This window comes from Rhinolophus sinicus, chromosome 1, assembly GCF_057876585.1.
Source record: "Rhinolophus sinicus isolate RSI-liver-muscle chromosome 1, RSI-T2T, whole genome shotgun sequence".
Classification (NCBI taxonomy): domain Eukaryota; kingdom Metazoa; phylum Chordata; class Mammalia; order Chiroptera; family Rhinolophidae; genus Rhinolophus; species Rhinolophus sinicus.
In genome coordinates, this window is record NC_142501.1 from 210,258,468 (window position 1) to 210,277,826 (window position 19,359).

At 54.1% G+C, this 19,359-nt stretch overlaps 1 protein-coding gene across 1 annotated transcript in view; it reads left to right on the forward strand.

Moving 5' to 3' along the window:
* NSG1 (neuronal vesicle trafficking associated 1) overlaps nucleotides 1–19,288 on the forward strand; it is a 25,900-nt gene extending 6,612 nt beyond the window's left edge. Inside the window, exons 4-5 of the mRNA XM_074321246.2 lie at nucleotides 14,555–14,665; nucleotides 17,973–19,288. Of these exons, the coding sequence (XP_074177347.1) occupies nucleotides 14,555–14,665; nucleotides 17,973–18,173 (312 nt within the window). The 3' untranslated portion in view covers nucleotides 18,174–19,288. The remainder of the gene's footprint in view (nucleotides 1–14,554; nucleotides 14,666–17,972) is intronic.
* Nucleotides 19,289–19,359: the final 71 nt, after the last annotated feature.

Here is a 19,359-nt window from a genome sequence, read left to right on the forward strand (position 1 = left end):
TAAGGAGGGTAAATAGGCTGGGAGGCTCTTCTGATGGCTCCTGGCTTGGCTCAGACATGCTGTGACGTCATGGCCGGGACCAGGTCGGATTGGCCTGAGGTCAACGTCCCTCTCCCACTCTGGCCAGCCATCTCAGCTTCATCTGCTGCCACTCGCACAACCTGCCCCGTCTGTGCCCTGGGATAGTGCCCTGGGTTTGTGTCCAGAAGTGACCTTGATTTCAAGGTCATGATAGCCATCATTCCCAAGGTGGGATAGCACCTAGATAGTTGAGTGTGTCTGGTTTTCTCCTTCCTGATTTGACCTTTGCCCCTCCCAGCCCCAGCACGTTAGGTCGCCACAGGGTGGGGCGCAGTGTGGCACTTGAATGGTTGTCCCTTCATCTGTTGAGTGTCCACGGGTGCCACGCTATCTCCCACTTCCTGTTTCCTTCATCTGTGCTTCTCCCACATGCTCACCTGATGCAGGTCCCCAGGTCCCTTGTCAAAGGTACAGGTGACGCACATTGGCCACCAGGGCTCCCTGCAGCCATGGCTAGGCCTCTGTGGTTACCTGGCTCCTGTTGCCCAGAAGACCTCGGAAAACCTGCGGCCGTCGCAGGGGACCGGGCTGTGGTGGCAGAATCCTGCCTCACCTGTGCTCGCACCTCCTGGGGATGTCAGGAAGGGATGTATGCAGTCGGTGCTCCATAGATGATGGCACTGCAGTGAGCCCATGTCCCCAGCCTCGCACGTGAGGCCAGGCGTGTTCAGATACTCAGCATGTCTGGTCTTAACAATTCACGGCCACCCTGAGGGGGGCGTCATTGGTCCCTTTTACTAATGAGGCTGTTGAGTCCCACTTGGTAACTGGGGGGCTGGGGTACTTCCCACAACTCCCTGCCTCTGAGGCCAGTGCCTATCACCACACCTGCCACGCACACATCTCCCCACGGGCCCACCGTCCAGCCCCCAGAACCAGCCCCCTTCCATCTCCTTCCAGTGCCAGCTCAGAGATCATCTCCGCCATGGTCTCTGGGAATTAACCTGCCCTTCTGGTGTTTCCGCTGCCCTTTGTCCAGAGGCAGTGCTAGGACCTGACGCTTATGGGGGCTCCCGGGAGCCAGACTCTATGTCGAGCTGGTTAATGCTTATTACCTCATTTAATCCTTACAAAAACCTCACGCAGGGTGCACCATCATTGTCTCCATTTTGCAAGTGAGGGGAAACCGAGGCAGAGCTTGAACCTGGAAGCTGGCCCTGGACTGGGACACCTGCGGTCATGTGGCTTCTCCTGGAGGACAGGTCTGCATGGGGGCCCTCATCCCAGGCCACCCATTGCGTTGTTGATTGATCTGGTTCTAAGAATCCTTTTTGAAACCCAGCTGCACAGAACACAAGTCAGCGTGATTCTCCGTAGCCGCCAGATGTGCGGAGGGCCCACGTGTGAACATCATTCTTCTCTCCTCTCACGGCGCCTTCCTCCCCGCGGCTCCCTCCTCAGGAGTTGCTCCTGGCCCCGCCTCTCTTCAGGTGTGAGGCCTATGGCCAGGAGGCCTGGCAGGGTCCGGTGGGGGGGCCTGTCTGCCTGAGTTAGTGACATGGGGGAGGGAACCGGGGCATATCAGCCCTCGCGTGAGACGGTGTCATGAAATGAAGGCTCAGGGACTCCTGGTGCAGACCTACTTGGTGCCCCGCAGCATACGAGCTCCCTCTCTGGTGCTGAATACATGCACCGTCCCAGCTGGACAGTGACCAGCCAGGCTGCTGGCGTGCAGTGAGTGGGCACGCGGGGAGATGCCCAGGGTCTGCCTGCGGGACCCTCACTTGTTAAGTTCAGTGGCAGTTCCTGATGGGTATTAGCCCATTCCAGGTGTTACCGGTCAGTTCCACCCAGCGGGGCAGGTGACCCACCCAGGGTCACACAGTCAGGCAATGGCAGAGCGGGTCTGAACCTGGGCGGCCTGGCCAGCTTGACCTGGAGGCCTGTAGGCTGGATGCGCACAGCTGAAAGACCTGCGTTCTGCCGGCACCTCTTGCTCGCCCTTCTGGAATGTTCTCTGACTGCACACACACAATGTGGCATCCCTCTGCCGTGTGTGGCGTCAGCTAGTCCAGGGCTGGGAGCTCTTTCTGAACACCAGGGCAGACCGTCTTCCTCCCCCTCTTGGTGACCGGGCAGCTTCCGTGTCTGTCCCCAGTCCAGCCACCTCCTCAGTTCTTTCCATGTCTGTGTGAGACTCTCAGGAATGAAACTGTCTTTCGGCTGTTGAAGCAAGTAAATGTGTCACCCTTTGTCTCTGAATTGTGTGGTTCAGGAGCGAGGCGCCGGCTGGATGGCGTCCTTGAGACGAGATGTCTTTCTGGATGTCACTCTATGGTGATCACTGGGGGATTAATCTCTTGGCTACCAGGTTGCTAGGCTGGTTGCTAGGTAACAGCTGACTGGGGACAGGGTTTTGCAAGACTAGGCCACACTGGGATTTGCAGGATGAGTCACCCAATGACAGCCAAACATCCAGGCTTCCCAAGAGGTTAGTGTCAAGGAGGACAGCCATGGTTTCATTCTTTGGAGGAGTGTTTATGCCGGGAATAAACATATTTTGATTGCGCATTTGGGCTCACCTGTGCAGAGCGGCTGTCGCGGGGACACTGGGGGCCGCTGCTTGTCCTTATCTCCCATCGTGGACGATGGAGGGGCTGTAACTGGGCAAAATAAAGGAAGGTGCCATCTGAGAGCTGCAGGCACACCCGAGATCCCAGGCCCTCTCTCTGTGCATTAAGGGTCTGGGTGAGCAAACTGCTCCCCCTCACCCGTGCCATGTCGCCTTTGGGGCTTTTAGGAGATTCCAAGGTCGGCCTTGCATGTGAACGTTTCAGGGTCCACACAGAGCTTGGAGAATGTCCTAGAAGAAGAGACCATGTTTGTCTGAGTGGTCCCCATTGTAGGCACACGATACTGTGTGGGGGTGTCCTTTTGCATCCTGTCACAAACGAGTCTGTGGGTGGTTTGCATCTTTTTCACGTCCTTAATGACCTTGAGCTTCCCATGCACCCATCTGTTTTCCACACTCGCCAGTAGTCCCCTGGTGCGTCTCAAGACGCATTTGTTAAATATTTATGAACAGCGACTGGCAGTGCCGCTCCTGGAGGTGCATTGGGACACCCCCAACCTTCAGCAGAGATCTTGGGGGATTTGGCCGCCTGGTTCTGTCCCAGTACTAGAGTCGGGTATTCATCCAGAATCGGGTGACAAGTGGTGGAATCATCTTGGGGGTGGGTGTCTGTGTGTTCACTCTTCTGTGGGTTACCTAAAAGGTGTCAGGATTCATCTTATTTTCCCAAGATTGTGTTTTTTTTTAACTGCGTTACTCAGCAGAAATGCACCTCTCACTTTCCCTTCCCCCAAGGGTGGGAAGACAGACACTGGAATGGGAATAACCCAGGCACCACCGCCCCAGTGCCTGCTCGGCTCCGGGCTTCACGACGGGGATTTCTTTCCATCTTAGTTAGTCTTAAAGGTGGAGCTTGCTGTCCTGATGTTGATGGTGGGGAATTAAGGTCAGACAGGGTTAAGAAACAAGCTCAAGGTCACCCAGCTGGCCAGGGGTTCGCATACACATCCATCCGACCCCAGCCCTCCAAGCTGTGTCTTCCACACGAGCAGCTGTGTGGGATCCGTGCTGCTGACATCCTAGTTCCCACCCCAGATGGGCATGACCCCGGGAGGCCGCCAGCAGGAGAGGAGACCGCAGGCCAGAAAGAGCAGATGGGGACGCAGCAAATTCAAACGCCACTTGAGCCCCTCGTCTACAAAAGGGGGTGATTCCTACTTCCCAGCTCACGGCAAACATTTAGAGAACCTGGTACGTGGACCAGGGCCTTGTCAGTTGAGTGGCCATATACTTTGCAGTCCAGACTGGGGACACTTTTGAGAGTGACAGTGGACGCTGCATGTGGGATAGGGGTAGTATCTGTCAGCCTTATCAACTCCTTGTAAAGCTCTGCCCCAAGGCCCATATCCTTTTTGTTATCCACTGCTGGCAGTTCTTTCTAGAAAACTCTCTGCAGACCCCTCTTGCCCCCTGGGACAGGGCTGCTGTGCCTTGGGCTCACTGTGTCCTCAGAACCCCAGCCTCCTGCCCCCCTTTTTATTGTGGTAAAATATACATACCATAAAATTTACCATTTTAACCTGTTCAGTTCACTGACATGAGTACATTTGCAATGTTGTCGAACCGTCACCTCTTCTAGTTCCAGAACATTGTCGTCACCCCAAGAAGAGACCTCATGCCATCGGCGGTCGCTCCCGGTTTCCCCTCCCCAGCCCTGAGCAGTCTAATCCCCAATCTGCTTTCTGTGTTGGTGGCGTTCCCTGTTGTGTCATAGAAATGGAATCCTACAACCTCTGGTCCTTTGTGTCTGGCTTCTTTCACTCGGAATAATGTTTTCAGGGTTCATCCACGGTGGAGCGTGTGTCGGTACGCCATTCTTTTTTACGGCTGAGTAATACTCCATAGCGTAGATGGGCCACATGGTGGTTCCCGTCATCTGTCAGGGGACATCTGGGTGGTTTCCACCTTTTGGCTGCCGTGAACATTCAGGCGCATGGTTTTGTTTGAACACCTGTTTTCAGCTGTTTAGGGTGTATCCCCAGGAGTGGAATTGCCAGTACATGTGGTAATTTTATGTTTGCCAGATGGAGAAACTTCTGTTTTCCGCAGAAGCTGCACCAGTTTCCGTTCTCACCAGCAATGTAGGCGGCTTCCAATTTTTCCACATCCTCACCAACACTTGTTTATTTTTTTCTTGCAGCCATTCTAGTGCTATCTCATTGTGGTTTTGACTTGCAGTTCCCTAGCGGCTAAGGACATTGAGTGTCTTTTTCTATGCCTGTTAGCCATTTGTGTATCTTTGGAGAACTGCCTATGTCCTTTCCCATTTTTAATTGGGTTGTTTGTGTTGTTGTAAGAGGGCCTCGTGTATTCTGGATACTAGGTCCTTACCTGATGTGTCATCTGCAGATAAATTTACCACTTGGGGCTGTCTTTTCACTTTCTCACTAGTGTTCTTCAATGCGCAAAATTGTTCAATTTTGGTGGGTACAATTTATCTTTGTTTCTTTTGTTGCTTGTGCTTTTGGTGTCATATCTAAGATGCCATTGCCAAATCCAAGGTCATGAAGATGTACCTCTCTTTTCTTCTAAGAGTTTTATGGTGTAGCTTTTATACTTAGGTCTTTAATCCATTTTGAGTTAACTTTTGTGTGTGGTGTGAGGGCAGGGTCCAATTTCATTCTTTCGCATGTGGACATCCAATTGTCCCAGCACCATTTATTAAGCAGACTGACTGGTCTTGCCCGTTGAGTGGTCTGGGTATCCTTGTTGAACACCAGTTGACCACAGACACACGGTTTTATTTCTGGGCTCTCCATTCGACTTCATTGCTCTGTATGGCCATTCCTAGGCCAGTACCACACTGTTTTGATTACTGTAGCTTTGTAATACATTTTGAAATTGGGGAGCTTGAGTCCTCCAATTCATGCTTCATTTTCAAGATTGCTTTGGCTATTCAGGATCCCTTGCAATTTCCATTTCTGCAAAAAAGGTTGTTGGGCTTTGATACGGACTGCATTGAATGCATAGATCAGGTTGGGACTTATTCCCATCTTAACAGAATTACGACTTCAAACTCATGAACACAGGATGTCTTTCCATTTATTCAGGTCTTCTTTAATTTCCTTCAGCAGCGTTTTACAGTTGCAGTGTATGCGTTCTTTCACTTTTCAGTGTAGGTAATAAACTGGGGTAATAGTAGTAATACCTGTGACTGTCACCAATTTAAATCACAGGTGTTTTGCTCTCATGCCGCTGTTGTTGCCAAGATCTGGGGAACTGTTTATCCTCGCCGTTCCTTAGAAATCACAGTATTTATAAGAGCTGGTTGTTTGGTGTGTTGATAAAGAAGCACATACATATTAAATCATAGATCTACATGTTTGTGATATTTTGATGATAGTATTTCAGTATAATTGGTCCTCTTTGCCGTCCTGTGTACAGTGTTTCATGCATTTTAAGCACGATTCTGAGAAGGATGCTGTAGGCTTCACCTGGCTGCCACAGAGGTCAGCGGCACAGACCGAGTAGAAACCCTACACCAGACTCCCCCTAACCCACTGCTCCCACACACACTGTGCCTGCAGCCGTGGCGTCTGGGCGCCCGAGGGCCACATGCCCAAGGACATGCTGCAATGAGTACAGTGAGTACAGATCCGTGTGCCGTAGCTGTAATTTCATCTCATTGTCTCCTGCCTTAAAGCTTTCGTTGATAGCTACACAAAAGTCACGTAGATGTAGGGATAATGTAGAATCAGCTCTAACACACACACACATAAATCGTGGCAAACACCTGTGCTTTAGCCACTTGGCGACACCTCCCAGCGCTGTAAGCAATGCCCATTTGTCACAAAGGGGCAGCTGCCTCCTGGGATCCTGCAGTGCACTGTCCGGGTTCCACTTGCTGTGGGGCACACAGGGGCCTTTGTCATCTGGTGTGTGTCCCTGTGTGTCCCCTCTCCTGCAGGACGAGATGCTCCCCCACGCTGGCTGAATACATTGTGCCCTGTGACGCCTGAGCGCTTTGACACAGCTTTCTTTCTTCCCCTGAGAACGCCCTCTCCCCACCTTGCCTTCCCTGATGAGCTCCTCCTCTTCCAAGACCCTGACACCCCCTTGGGGAAGCCTCCCCACACAGTTAGGGTGTCGGCTGCGTTTCTGCCTCTCTCACACTTTTCTCCCTGGGTTGTGATAAGTTGATGCCACTTGGCAGAGACCGGAGTTGACACGGTAGGACCAAGGACACTCCAAGGTGGCCACTGTCAAGTCTCCTGAGAGCATCCGCTGGCCACTAGGGATTCCGTAGGTGGAGGAAGGCGGGGCCTTGGGGCCCGAGGCACTTTGGCCTTTGTCGGCCCCTTAAAAAAACAAAACAAAACATTATCTTATGATGGCCTTGGTCTGAAGATGGATGTAACCCAGGCTGGATTCCTTATTACATCTTTCTTCTATTTTTTTTTCTAGTTTTGAAATAAAATTAAAAACCATGTGCTTAGGTCACTAAAAGCATCAGAGGCCACAACACTGGGCCTCGTGTGCGTAATAGAGACGTCAGCCCGGAAAGCAAGCCAGGCTTCTAGGCAAATACGCTCGTCCAATCCAGGGATTCCCTGGCCTCTAGGCCCACAGCCCCACCCTGGAGACGACAGGTGTGGGGTCAGGCACTGGCCAGCCATCCACCCAGGCTTTCCTGGCCTCCAGGGGTTTGTGGAGGGCACAGCCCCCCTGGGTCCCACCTCCTTCCCTTGTGTGATCATTTGCCTAATAAAACTCAGACAAAGGGTACCTCTGCCAACTGCGTTTGTGTTCCATTGGGTGTAGACGCTCTGGGTCAGCTCTGGTACCGAGGGTTGCTCTGTAAGTACTCACTGGGAGATGGCTGCTCGCTAGCTGCACCCATTCACTCACTCTTATTCATTCATTCATTCATTCATTCATTCACTCATTCACTCACTCACTCACTCATTCACTCATTCACTCACTGCCCACTCATTCCCCATTCACTCACTCCCTCATTCACTCACTCTTATTCATTCATTCATTCACTCACTCATTCATTTACTTACGCAATCCTGATTCACTCGCTAAGCATTCGGGAGGAGCCTCCTCTCTGCCAGGTGTGTGGGCGTCTGCTCTGCCCACCGTGTGTGGGGAGATAGGCTTGATAGGACATGAAATCATTTCCTGGAGCTGCTGTAACAAAGTACCACCAATGGGGTGGCTTAAAACAACCACATTTCTTCTCTTAGAGTTCTGGAGGCCAGAGGTCCTAAGTCAGAGGTGCAGGCAGGGCTGCGTCCTCTGGGGGCCTTGTCTGGCTTTTGGAGCTGCACCCCTCACAGTCCTTGGCTACCGGCCCCTTCCTCCGTCTTCCAAACCTGGAGCACAGCATCTTACTCGCTGCCCTCTTCTCTGCAGCAGCATCTCCCTCTGCCTCCCTCTTCTAAGGTCACCTGTGACTCAGGGCCCACCCGGAAGACCCAGGATAACCTTCCCGTCTCAGTATCCTTGATTAATCCAAGTCCCCTTTCCCATATAAAGTGGCAGGCACGGGTTCCAGGCATTAGGACCTGGAGGTTCTTAGGGACATTATCCTGCCGACCCAGCCGACTCGCCTTGGGCCACTCCTCTGCGTGTTTGAGCCTCAGCTTCCCCGAGAGTAAAACGCAGTCAGTAACCCTCCTTTGCAGGTGCTACTGTCAGGAGCACACAAGCTTTATTGAAACACCAACCTCAGTGAAGAGCATGGCGGGAGCCTCCAGAGATACGGTGGAAACCCTGCACCAGGCTCTCCAAAATGTAGTGGCATTTGGCACGAGTGTGCAAAGGTGGGGTGGCGGCTCAGTAGCCCCCAGGCTCTGGGAATCCCATGCAGACATGGGTCCTCTACTTGTCCCCATGGCTCTGAGCTTAGGCTGCGCACAGGAAGTGGACTCTGGGTGGGCCTGAGGCCTGGCTGCGGCCCCCATAGTCCGCGGTCACTGCTCGGGCTGGGGTACGGGTGGCGGACCCTTAGGGGACCCTGTGATTCTAACTCAGCAGCCAGGGTTGAGGCCCTCTTTTGTGCTCAGGCTGGGTCATTGCAGATGCTGCTTCTCCTCTTGTGTGCACCCCTGGGCTCTCAGGACCACTGGAGGGTCCTGTTGGCCTAACTGGAAGGTGCTGCCTTTTCAGTGAGTGGACCTCTGTCGTGCATAAAGGAAGTTGCTGGATTTGATGGTCTCTGAGCGTCCTTCTTGCTCTGATGCTGCAACGCTGTAGGAATGGGGTCCGCATTGTGTACCGAGGGCAGGGCTGTGTCCCACAGGGGACGTCTCGGATGCCCCACTATAAACTGGGGCACTGGGCTGTCACCCCCTTTCACAGCTGAGAGGGAACCAAGGGTCAGGGGGCAGATGCCTTTTCCAGAGTCACTGTGTATGTTTACCGAGCAGCCTCGAACCCAGGGCTCTGGACACACATTGGCAACAAATGGCTGGTCTTCATCAGTCCTTTGGAGTTGGCTGACAGACGGAGCCGCTGGTGATTGGGGCTCTCCCGGTGCTTACAGTGTGGCGTGTCAATGTAGAGACAGCCTAAAGGGTATATACCCTGGCCTGGAGGAAGCACCTGGCTAAGGAATTCCACATTTTGTTCTAGAATATTCCTAGTTGTCTTTTTTTTTTTTTTTTTTTTTTGGGGGGGGGGGAGGTTCATGAAACTCTCCACACTGGGACACACTTTTATTTCACTTGAATTAGGAAGGAATAGATGCTGGGTTGCCTGGTGCACGCACATGCTGCTGGGTTGCAGAGAGGATGGGCGGTTCCAGAGGCTTCCTGGAGCCAGGGGCCTGGCTGGGGCTTTGACGGGCAAGGAGGCAAGAAGGCCGCTCAGTCTAGTTTGTGAGGACAAGGATGACGGCAGAGAGAGAATGCCTTCAGGGGAGGCGTGTCGGTCCTGAGCCCCCGAAAGAGCTCTGGTGTTAGGGGCTGTCAGTTTGCTCCGGCTGCCATGACAAAGTGCACCCCCTTCGACTGGGGGCTCCCTGGCAGAAATTTATTCTCTCCCCGTCCTGGAGGCCAGAGGTTCGAGACCAAGGTGTGGGCAGAGCCAGGCTCCCTCTGAAACCTTAGGGGCCAGTCCTTCCTCGCCGCCTCCTGGTTTCGGGGGTGGGGGGGTTGCCGGCAAGCCTTAGTGTTCCTTGGCTTGTAGACACATCAGTCCAGCGTCTGTCTTCAGGTGGCTCTCTCCCTGTATGTGTCTCTGTGTCCAGATTTCCCCTTTTGATAAGGACACAGTCATATTTGATTCGGGTCCACCCTAATGACCTCATTTTATTTAATCACACCTGCAAAGACCCTATTTCCCAATAAGGTCACAGCCACAGGGACCAAGAGTCAGGACTTCTGGATTTTCGAGGAGGGGGGTGCACAATTCAACCCATAACGGGCTCAGCACATGGGGCTGACAACATGCTCTCAAATCCTTGATTTCTTGTCGTTCTCCTGATAAATATGCGTGAGGCATTGTTCCCCTCTTCCGAGATGAGTTTCACAGGCAACTTGCGCAGTCGCACAGTTGGCAGGTGGCAGAGCTGAGACCCGGTTTTGAGCCAGTTGGGGATCTTTCTGGAAAGGCCTGTGGCTCTCTCCTCCGACCATGGGAACCAGAGGGGACACCATGCCACATAGTGAACTGCAAGCCCACATTTCTCTTCCCACAAGAGGGCATTTCCCAGGTCTGAGCAGACTCGGGGGCCCAGAAGAAGCCCAGGGTTTGCAGAGGTGTTGGGGCAGGAGAGGCCTTTGCCACGTCAGCTGCCTCCTGCTGACTCTCCATGCATGTATTTCTTTGCCCTTCTCACTCAACTATTCTGGGGACTGTCACTTTCTCATTTCTCGGTTCTGTGAGCTCCTCCGTCCTCAGGCCCTGGGAATCCTGGACGAAAGGCCCACCCAGGACAGGTTCCAGGAGGAGAGCCCCAAGGAAGTGGTTCCCCACAGCCCTGCGGACAGAGCTGGGGGTTATTTTTAAATCTAAACAGCTGGGGTGCTCTGAACCAAATTCTGATGAAGCTTTCAAATTCAGGGGACAGGTTTAAGAATGCCCCATCTCTCGACTTGAAATCATACTTTAAAAAAAAATTGAGATATAATTGACAGATAGGATTATATTAGTTTTAGGTGTGTAACATAATGAGTCAATATTTGTGTATATTGTGAAACTACCTGCACGATAAGTCTAGTTAACATCCGTTGATGGACACTTAGGTTGCTTCTGTATCTTGACTACCGTAGGCAATAAGGCAGTGAACATGGTATGTGCATGGATCTTTTTGAGTTTGTGTTTTCATTTCCTTTGGGTATATACCCAGGAGTGGAATTGCTGGGTCGTAAGGTAGTTCCACTTTTAATTTTTTGAGGAACCTCCATATTGTTTTCCATAGTGGCCGCATCACCTCCTTGGTTAAATTTATCCCTATGTACTTTATTCTTTTGGATGCAATTGTAAATGGGATTGTTTTCTTCATTTCTCTTTCTGATAGTTCGTTGTTAGTGTATAGAACTGCAACAGATTTTTGTATATTGATTTTGTATCCTGCAACTTGACTGAATTTGTTGGTAAGTTCTAACAGTTTTTTTGGTGGAGTCTTTAGGGTTTTCTATGTATGTCATCTGCAAATAGTGTTAGTTTTATTTCTTCCTTTCCAGTTTGGATGCTTTTATTTTTCTTGCCTAATTGCTTGTGACTTCAATACTGTCTTGACTAGAAGTGGTGAGAGTGGGCACCCTTGTCTTGTTCCTGATCTTAGAGGAAAAGCTTTCAGCGTTTCTCCGTTGAGTATGATGTTAGCTGTGGGCTTATCATAGATGGCCTTTGTTATCTGAGGTTTGTTTCCTCTGTACCCACTTCGTGGAGAGTTTTTATTTATTTTTTAACCATAAGTGGATGTTGCATTTTGTCAAATGCTTTTCTGCATCTACTGAGATGATTGTTTCCAGTATCGGGGGACTTTTTGTTCTTCATTTTGTTAATGTAGCTTGTCACTTTGATTGATTGGTGGCCGTTGAACCATCCTGTGTCCCTGGAATGAGCCCCACTTGATCACAGTGTGTGGTCCTTTTAATGTGCCATTGAATTCAGTTTGCTAATATTTTGTTGAGGTTACAGTCTAACAACTCCTTAACGTGTTGTGTGCCATGGGCCTCTTCTTGGAATAACGTTTTGAAATGCCCAAAGTAAAACACAAAGGGCTTTGAAGGAGGCCGCTTATATTAAATACAGCTCTTCTGACAGCCCCCCCTGGGTGAGGCAGTCCTGATGTTCTAGTGCGGAGAGAGCCCCTGGGGGCCGCCAGCAGGTAGCTGGGTCCCAGGCAGGGAAGATTGGGGTGAGTGGCAGTGGGAGTGAGTGTGGGTGGGACAGGGTGACAGGCTTGGGGGAGGCTGTGCAGCCTGGGCTGAGAGCCCAGCTTTGCATCTGCCAGCTGTGTGACCTGAAGGAGTGGTGGAATGACAGTGGTGACAGCCACGGCAATAAGAGCAAACGCTTCCTTCCATAGCACTCACCACGCACTGGCCCTGGGAGCCGGGTCCCCTCATGGCCATTGGCAAGCAGGATCCTGGGCCCAGAGGAGCGGAGTGACTTGTCCGGAGCCTGGCTGCAGGTGCTGCATGGCGGCCTCGCCCCTCCCGGGCCCGGGCAGCAAGGTTGCTGCTCCTGTTGGAAAGCCCTTCACCTGTTCCAGCCGCTCCCTCAGGGGCCACCGCCTCCTCCCCTTCCTGGCTGATTCGACCTCCTTCGTCACCCAGCTCCACTCTCAGCATCCTCTGCAGTCTCCCTGGGGCCAGGCGGTTGCGTCCTTGCCACCAGAACCCAGATGGTGTCTTCCCCATGGGTGCTTTGGGCCCCGACGCAGCCATGGCTCCATCCTGACCATGGCCCGGTGTCAGGCACGGGCTCCATATGCAGTACAGGTTGTCCAGACAGACGGGAGCTTCTCTGGCTCTTAGGGGTCACAGGAAGGGACAAGGAGGGCTGGGGGATAGAGGTGTGACGGGGACCAAAAGGATGGAGAGATGGGTAGGAAGGGCCTCAGCAGAGGCGACTGAGATTTCTCGCTTGCCTGGGAGTCTGAGGGGCTGTCCCCTGGGTGAGGGGACACAGAGGGCCTGGTGTGGTCCAGGCTGTAGTGAGTATGAGCTGGGGGAGTTATGGGGTTGGACATGGGCTTTGAAGCTGGGTGGGTGTGGCCAGTGGCCAGGGTGGCCCTGTACGGAGGAGGGAGAGAACAGCAGGCTGGGCCGGGAGAGTCTGGGTGTTGAGCTGGCCTGGAGCACGGGGGGCAGGGAAGGAGGGCCCGCTGGGCTGGGCTGGCCCTGGCCTGGTTCCCAGTAGCCAGGACGCAGCTGGGGCCAGGTCTGAACCCTGGAGGTTGACCCTGGGGAGCGGAGTCAGGGCACAGGCACAGTGATGCGATGGACACTCGCTGTGGTGGTCACGATTCTTTACCCAGTGCGTTCCTCCTTCACAGCCTCACTGGGGAACCGTCATCCTGGGTCACAGGCGAGGGGACTGTGGCTAGAGGTTCAGGGCCTTCCAGGGTTGGGGAACTTGGACCCCAGTGCTCATGCCTAAGCTGGGTGTAGGGGTGCACGGGGTTCCCAGAGGGCAGGAGAGTTACCTCCAGTCCCCAGCAGGGCTGGCATCCTGCCTTCCGGTGAACGTGCTGTGCAGTTTGCACACACTCCCTCACATCCATCTTCCCATGTCGCCCAGGATCCTGGCTGGAGACGCTCTGTCTTCCTTTCACAGATGGGGGCTAGGGGCTCCGAGAGACCATATAGGAGCTGAGGCCCCGCAGTATCGGGGGACCTGAGTTCGGGGTGAGGCTCGCGCACTTTGCTTGAGGGTCTCCCCAGATGAGCTCAGGGCTTGCCCCCAGCCTCTCTGCAGCCTCAGGAAGCAGCAGGGCTCCCCACACCTGGTGGCTGGGGACTGTGTGTGGCAGGAGCTCACCTGGCCCTTCGAGGAGAGGTGGGGAGTGAGCCCTGTTTGTCAGCCCTGCCCTGTGCTGGCTTCCAGGGCCCCACTGCCTGTCTTCTTCCTTCCCCCGTTCAGGAGCCTAAAAGCTGTCCCTGTGCTCTCCCGGGGCGGGGGTGGTGGGGGGCATGTCAGTGGGAAGGCCCTCGCCTCCGGACCTGCCATGCATTGCAGGCCCTTTTGGCCTCTGGACATGCTCTCGCCCCTGCCAGGTGGCCCCCAGTAGTCCAGTGAGCACCTTCAGGCCCAGATCCACTGTCATTTTGTCCCCCAGGTCCCACGTCCTCCAGCTGGGGTGGGACCTCCCACTTCCGTGCCCTTCTCACATGCAGTCTTGCATTCGTCTGCAAATGTTAGCTGAGCACATACTATGTGCCGGTCAGCATATACTGCACTGGGCACTCAGGTGAAGAAAGCTGAACCCCTGTGCTCACAGAGACTGTCCTCTGGGGAGGGGACGGACACTAACGGAGCACATAGGATACTGTCGAGGGCGGGGTGATGGAGGCCCGGGAGGCCAGCCTTTCCTGCTCAGCTGGTCGTAGCTCAAGGGCAGGGCCAGTGTCCAGGTCTCAGGAGATGTTTGTGGAACAGCTGATTAGCTGGTGGCTGCTGAGTCACCTTGGTGACTGGCGGCAGTCAGACGAGCAAACCGTCAATCACGTGTCTAAGTGTCCATGAGGCTTGATTATATCTGTACCCTGAGCTCTCTGTTAAGGGTCTGGCAGACTAAAAATGCCTAATTTATAAAAGGTGACGTGAGGATGTAGTGAAAATGAAAATGGTACGAAAGTGCAGTGATTCTGCGGACCGCTCATCCCCAGGGGCCTCCCGCGCTGTTTCTGTGCCTCCTGACGTGCGCATGCGTGCTTACCTGCACGAGCGCGTCTGGCTGCCCCGGGTCACCGACACTGATGCCCCCGCCTCTGCCTGCAGGTTTCGGTGCTGGTCTTCTTCGCCCTGGCCTTCCTCACCTGTGTCATCTTCCTGGTCGTCTACAAGGTGTACAAGTATGAACGCCTCTGTCCTGATGGGTTCATCCTCAAGGTAAAGCCCCTCCCCCACCCCGGGACGCCTTCGCACCTTGTGTCTCGCTGGCCCTCGCAGCACTTGAGGGACAGGCACTCGAGCAGCCGAGCAGCCATAACCCAGGCCGGCGAGGACGGTTCTTGGGAAAGGTTCCTGTGGAAGGTCCTGGTGGGAGCAGGGGAGGGAGGCAGAGGGGCAGGGGCGTGGCGGGACCTGTGGGAGGGGACGGCAGGCCCCACGCACCCCTGGGGGACGGACAGCGAGGGTGCTATGGGCCACATGAAAGGGGCAGGCACACCAGGGAGGCTGCCCAAGGCCACGCGGGGATCTGGGAGCGGGGCCAGCACACAAACCGCCCTCCTTACTGTGTGTCCCCCGCTCGTGGATGCTCACTGCTGATGGCTGCCTCGGTCCACAAGGCTGCACGTGGCACACAGCACACCAGACGCCGGGAGGGAATGAAGAAAATGAAGGGGAGTGGGGCGATGCGGGCGAGGAGGGGAGGCTGGGAGGAAGGCAAGTTCCGGGTGGACTTGCCCCTGTCCCCATCCACCCGGCTCTGGGCACCTCGCCTGGTTCTGAGCTTTCCAGAGCCAGTGTGAAGAGGAATCACCGTCATTTCCAGGGTTGTGTTACTGATGTCACAGCAGGAAAGCCCCATTGTCTGGCACTGAGCACTTGCAAGGACAGGCTTGATTTGTCATCTGTCACTGGTGGCTTTGGTCTGGGTGTCGCTGATATATGTGGGGCCCTTGCCAAGTTAGCAGGTGAGGCTGGGATCCAGTTCCTAACCCCGCCTCCTCGGAGAGGTACTTAGGGCTCCCACGAGGCAGCTTTCTGCACCCTGCCTGTGTGTGTGTGTGTGTGTGTGTGTGTGTGTGTGTGTGTGTGTGCGCGCGCGCGGGCGTTCCCCTGCCTGTGCCTGCCACGTGCAGGTCGCTGCTGCTGTCCCAGGTGCTGGAATATGGCAGGAGCCAAGCAGACAAAGAGACTGCCTTCGTGAAGCTCCCTGACATTCTCAAAAGCAGCTTGAAGTCAGTGGACTGAGTTACAGGGTTATAAGCACCGGGAAATGGGAAAGCAAAGCAGGATGGGCGCTGCCGCTTCTAGAAGGGAGGTCGGGTTCCAGGAGCAAGGCTCATGGGAAGCCTGTGCGGGAGCCTGCAGGGACCTGGGGAAGTGCATCCAGGCAGAGAGGCCCCCCACCCTTTAACAAGCCGCTGTCCATATCCTGGGCTGGAAGTGCCCCAGTTGCCACAAGTTTCACATTTGGGTGTTCCTTGTAGACTTTGTGGACACACGTTCCTTCTCTTTGTGGGGCACACAGCTGAGGAGGGCTTAGTAGCCAGACGCCCATGTGCCTGGGTTGTGGGGAGCATGCTCTCGGATTACATCACCAGCCTGATTAGCATTTGTTTCTGGCTGAGGGACAAGGCACAGGGAGGGTCAGTGACCTCCCGACACCCACCCGCAGGTGATGTGCAGTTCTCTGTAGATCCCATCTCCATGACAGCCGGAAGGGGGCTGGGTCGCAGCTTCCAGGGGAGCCCCCCACCCTGCCCCATCTTCCTCAGCGCCCCAGGGTGCCTGCCAGCATTTTCTTGCAGCCTCTCTGGGCTGCAGCCTAACATCTGTGCTGCTCCCTGGCCTGGGCACCGGGAGCCGTGTCACTCGCTGGCCAGCAGGTGTCAGCTGTCTCAGGTTGTCTTGCAGGACCCTGGGCTGGCGAGTGGCAAGTGGAGAGGACAGAGTGAAGGGCGGGTGGCAGTGCAGGCTGGGGCCAACAGAGCCTCCCCTGGACTGGCCAGAAGGCGGTGCTCAGGCTCAAGGGACTGTCTGCCTCTGCAGTGCCCAGGCTTCCCAACACCCCGGCCTGGCTGGAGTCAGGACGCTGATGGGCTGCGTATTGTCACTGTGCGGCCTTGGCCATGTCCTGGCTTCTTACCTGAGTTACTGCACCTTGACTGTAGTTCTCACAGCAACCTGGGAGGTGTGACTCATTAGCCCCATTTTAAAGATGAGGGAACTGAGGCTCAGAGAGACCAGGAACTCTAGGGAACTCAGCTGGTAACATGGGGCTGTGGGCAAAGCTGAGCTTTTTCTACCAGCTCCCACCCACTGAAACACTGGGTGAAGAACACTGCATGCCTCTGTCATTTCCTTCTGGAAATAGCTCTTTGTGCTCATGGGGGGGGGGGGGGGCTGGCAGGTATTTCTATCCTTATATTTCAGGGTTCAGTGAGCTGGGATGGAGAACCAATTCTCCGCGGGGCTGAGGGAAAGCAGGAGTTTATTACTTTCCCTTTCCCGCCTCAATAAAGCCATGGCAGCGAGTCACTCATGTCTGGGTAGCTATAGCAACCCAGACAGGAAAACAGCCAGAGCAGCACCACAGGCCCTGGCTGGGGGGACAGAGGTGTGGGGGTGCTGCCAGGATCCACTTACTTACAAAGCTCTGCAAGATCCCAGAGCGCTAAGCCTCCTTCCCACCAAACCATGTCCCGTCCTGCATCTGCCCACGTCTCCCCAGATTCAGCAGCGATGAAATCATAGCCTGCGGGCCAGGTGCTGGGCCAGGCTGGACACTGTCACATCTGGACTGACAAGGAGAGGCAGCCTTGGCCCCAGACCCCTGACAAGCTCATGAGAGCTGTGGACAGGTCTCTGGGCAAAACGCCCGGGCAGCAGAATTTCACACGTAACCTCAGGGGCTTCCCAGGTTCTGTGGGCTGCAGGGACAGTGTCTTCCTTATTAGGGGCCGGCTGCTCGGGACAGTGCCCTGCACTCAGTGCCCTCTTGCTGCATCCTGGATCACAAGGTCACACTCCCACAGGCCCTTGCAGGCTGTGCTGCCTCTCACTGTCGAGCCAGTGACCTTCCCTCAGGCCCCTGCCCCCAGGCCTGTCTCCTTCACCTCAAGGCTCCCCCCACACCAAGGCCTGCTAGGGAGCCAGCGCACAGGACGCCTTTCTGACTTCCCTCCCTCCCTTGTGTGAATGTGTTCTTTCTGGTGGACAGGTGAAAGGTTTCGTTGTTTTCTAGATTTAAAATAAATGACAACTAGCGTAAGGTCTTTAATGAGGTCGGAAGGCCTGCCGTCCTGTTACACACATGCCCTGGGAGCCAAGCAGCACCATCACGCCTTGTTAAAGATGGCTGCTCCGGGGCGGCTCCTCGGCCAGGCGGTCACCTGGCTGCGCGCCAAGGGCTGCAGACACGCCCCCCCCTGCATCACGCATGTGCTCAGTGGACACCTGCGGGGTGGTCACTGCAGACACGCCCCCCCCACCCCCCGCGTACGCTCACTGGCTTCCCCTCTTGCAGAACGCCCAGTGCATCCCTGATGGCCTGGCGGCCTACTACGCGGAGCAGGACACGCGCTCCCCGGATAAGTTCTACGCCATCGTGAACCACTACAACCTGGCCAAGCAGAGCATTACCCGCTCGGTGTCACCCTGGATGTCGGTTCTGTCGGAAGAGAAGCTGTCAGAGCAGGAGACTGAAGCTGCTGAGAAATCAGCTTAGCGAGATGGGCAGATTCCTCACAGTGTGTCACCCGAAGGTAACAAAGGGACTTTGAGGGACATTTCATTCAATATAATTACTGATAATTTAGAGGTTACTCATTTATGGTGCAACTGCTTCTGTTTGCTAATGCTGCTTTGCAAATAAAACTTGCTGCAGACCACCGTGGGCATAAAGGCAGGTGTGTATCAGCATTGCTTAAAGAGCGCTGACACCACTTTTCATGGTAAGGAATCTTAATTTAGCTGCGTTACTGGGATTTGTTGGATGCTGTTGAAAATAAATTTACACTGGATATGCAAGGGGTTTGGACTTGAGATGATAATGCATTTGTGGTTGCTGTGTGCAGACCTTACGCCCTAGCCGTATCTAGAATGATCCCTGCTTTGCTCAGAGCGAGCTGCACTCCACTCCCCCCCATTAGACGGTAACAGTGCCGAGCCCGGGACGCCCTGCCGTGGGCGGTGCAGAGAAGGAAGGGCAGATGCCATCAGGTCACTGCCAGGCGGGTGCATGTGTGTCACGGCACGTGAGGTGAGGGGACTCTGGAAAGAGCTGACCTCGGGCCCTGAGCTGCAGAAGCCCTTCTCCTGTGGGTGGTCTGTCTGCTCTGTGACGTGCTGAACAGGAACAAGCCCCACTGGCCCTTCTGTTCACTTCTGTTATGAATAAATTTGCACCAATGGCCCTATTAGCAAGTTAGGGTTTTAAAAATTGGCAGGGTGGGAAAAGTGAAAATGTAATTGTTGGTAAGCCAAGGCTACTTTAGTTTTAATTTTGTGAAACAGATGTGACTCCTTTGATGTAAGAAGCGGGCAGGAAAGGCTGGGGGGGAGGGGTTGGTGTGGTACCCCACAAGTCCAATTATGACATTTCAACTCACAATCTTTGTAAGAAAATTGTTTCAACCTGAATCTTGACATTAAAGTATATGTTTACAAAATTGCCAGTTAGATAAACTAAGTGTGTAAGACGATTAAATAGAACAAAGATATTCAGACATTTTCTTCCATGTTATTTGAATGTGTTGTTTCTGGTAGATGTGTCAAAAGTTTTACTGTTTTTTAGTAGATCCAAAATAAATGACAAATAGTGCAAGATCTGTTTCGAACAAGCATGCTGCTCACGGCCAATTCCATTCCCGTTTCCTGAAATGTGCTTCCAAAGCAAACTGCATTCTTATCGA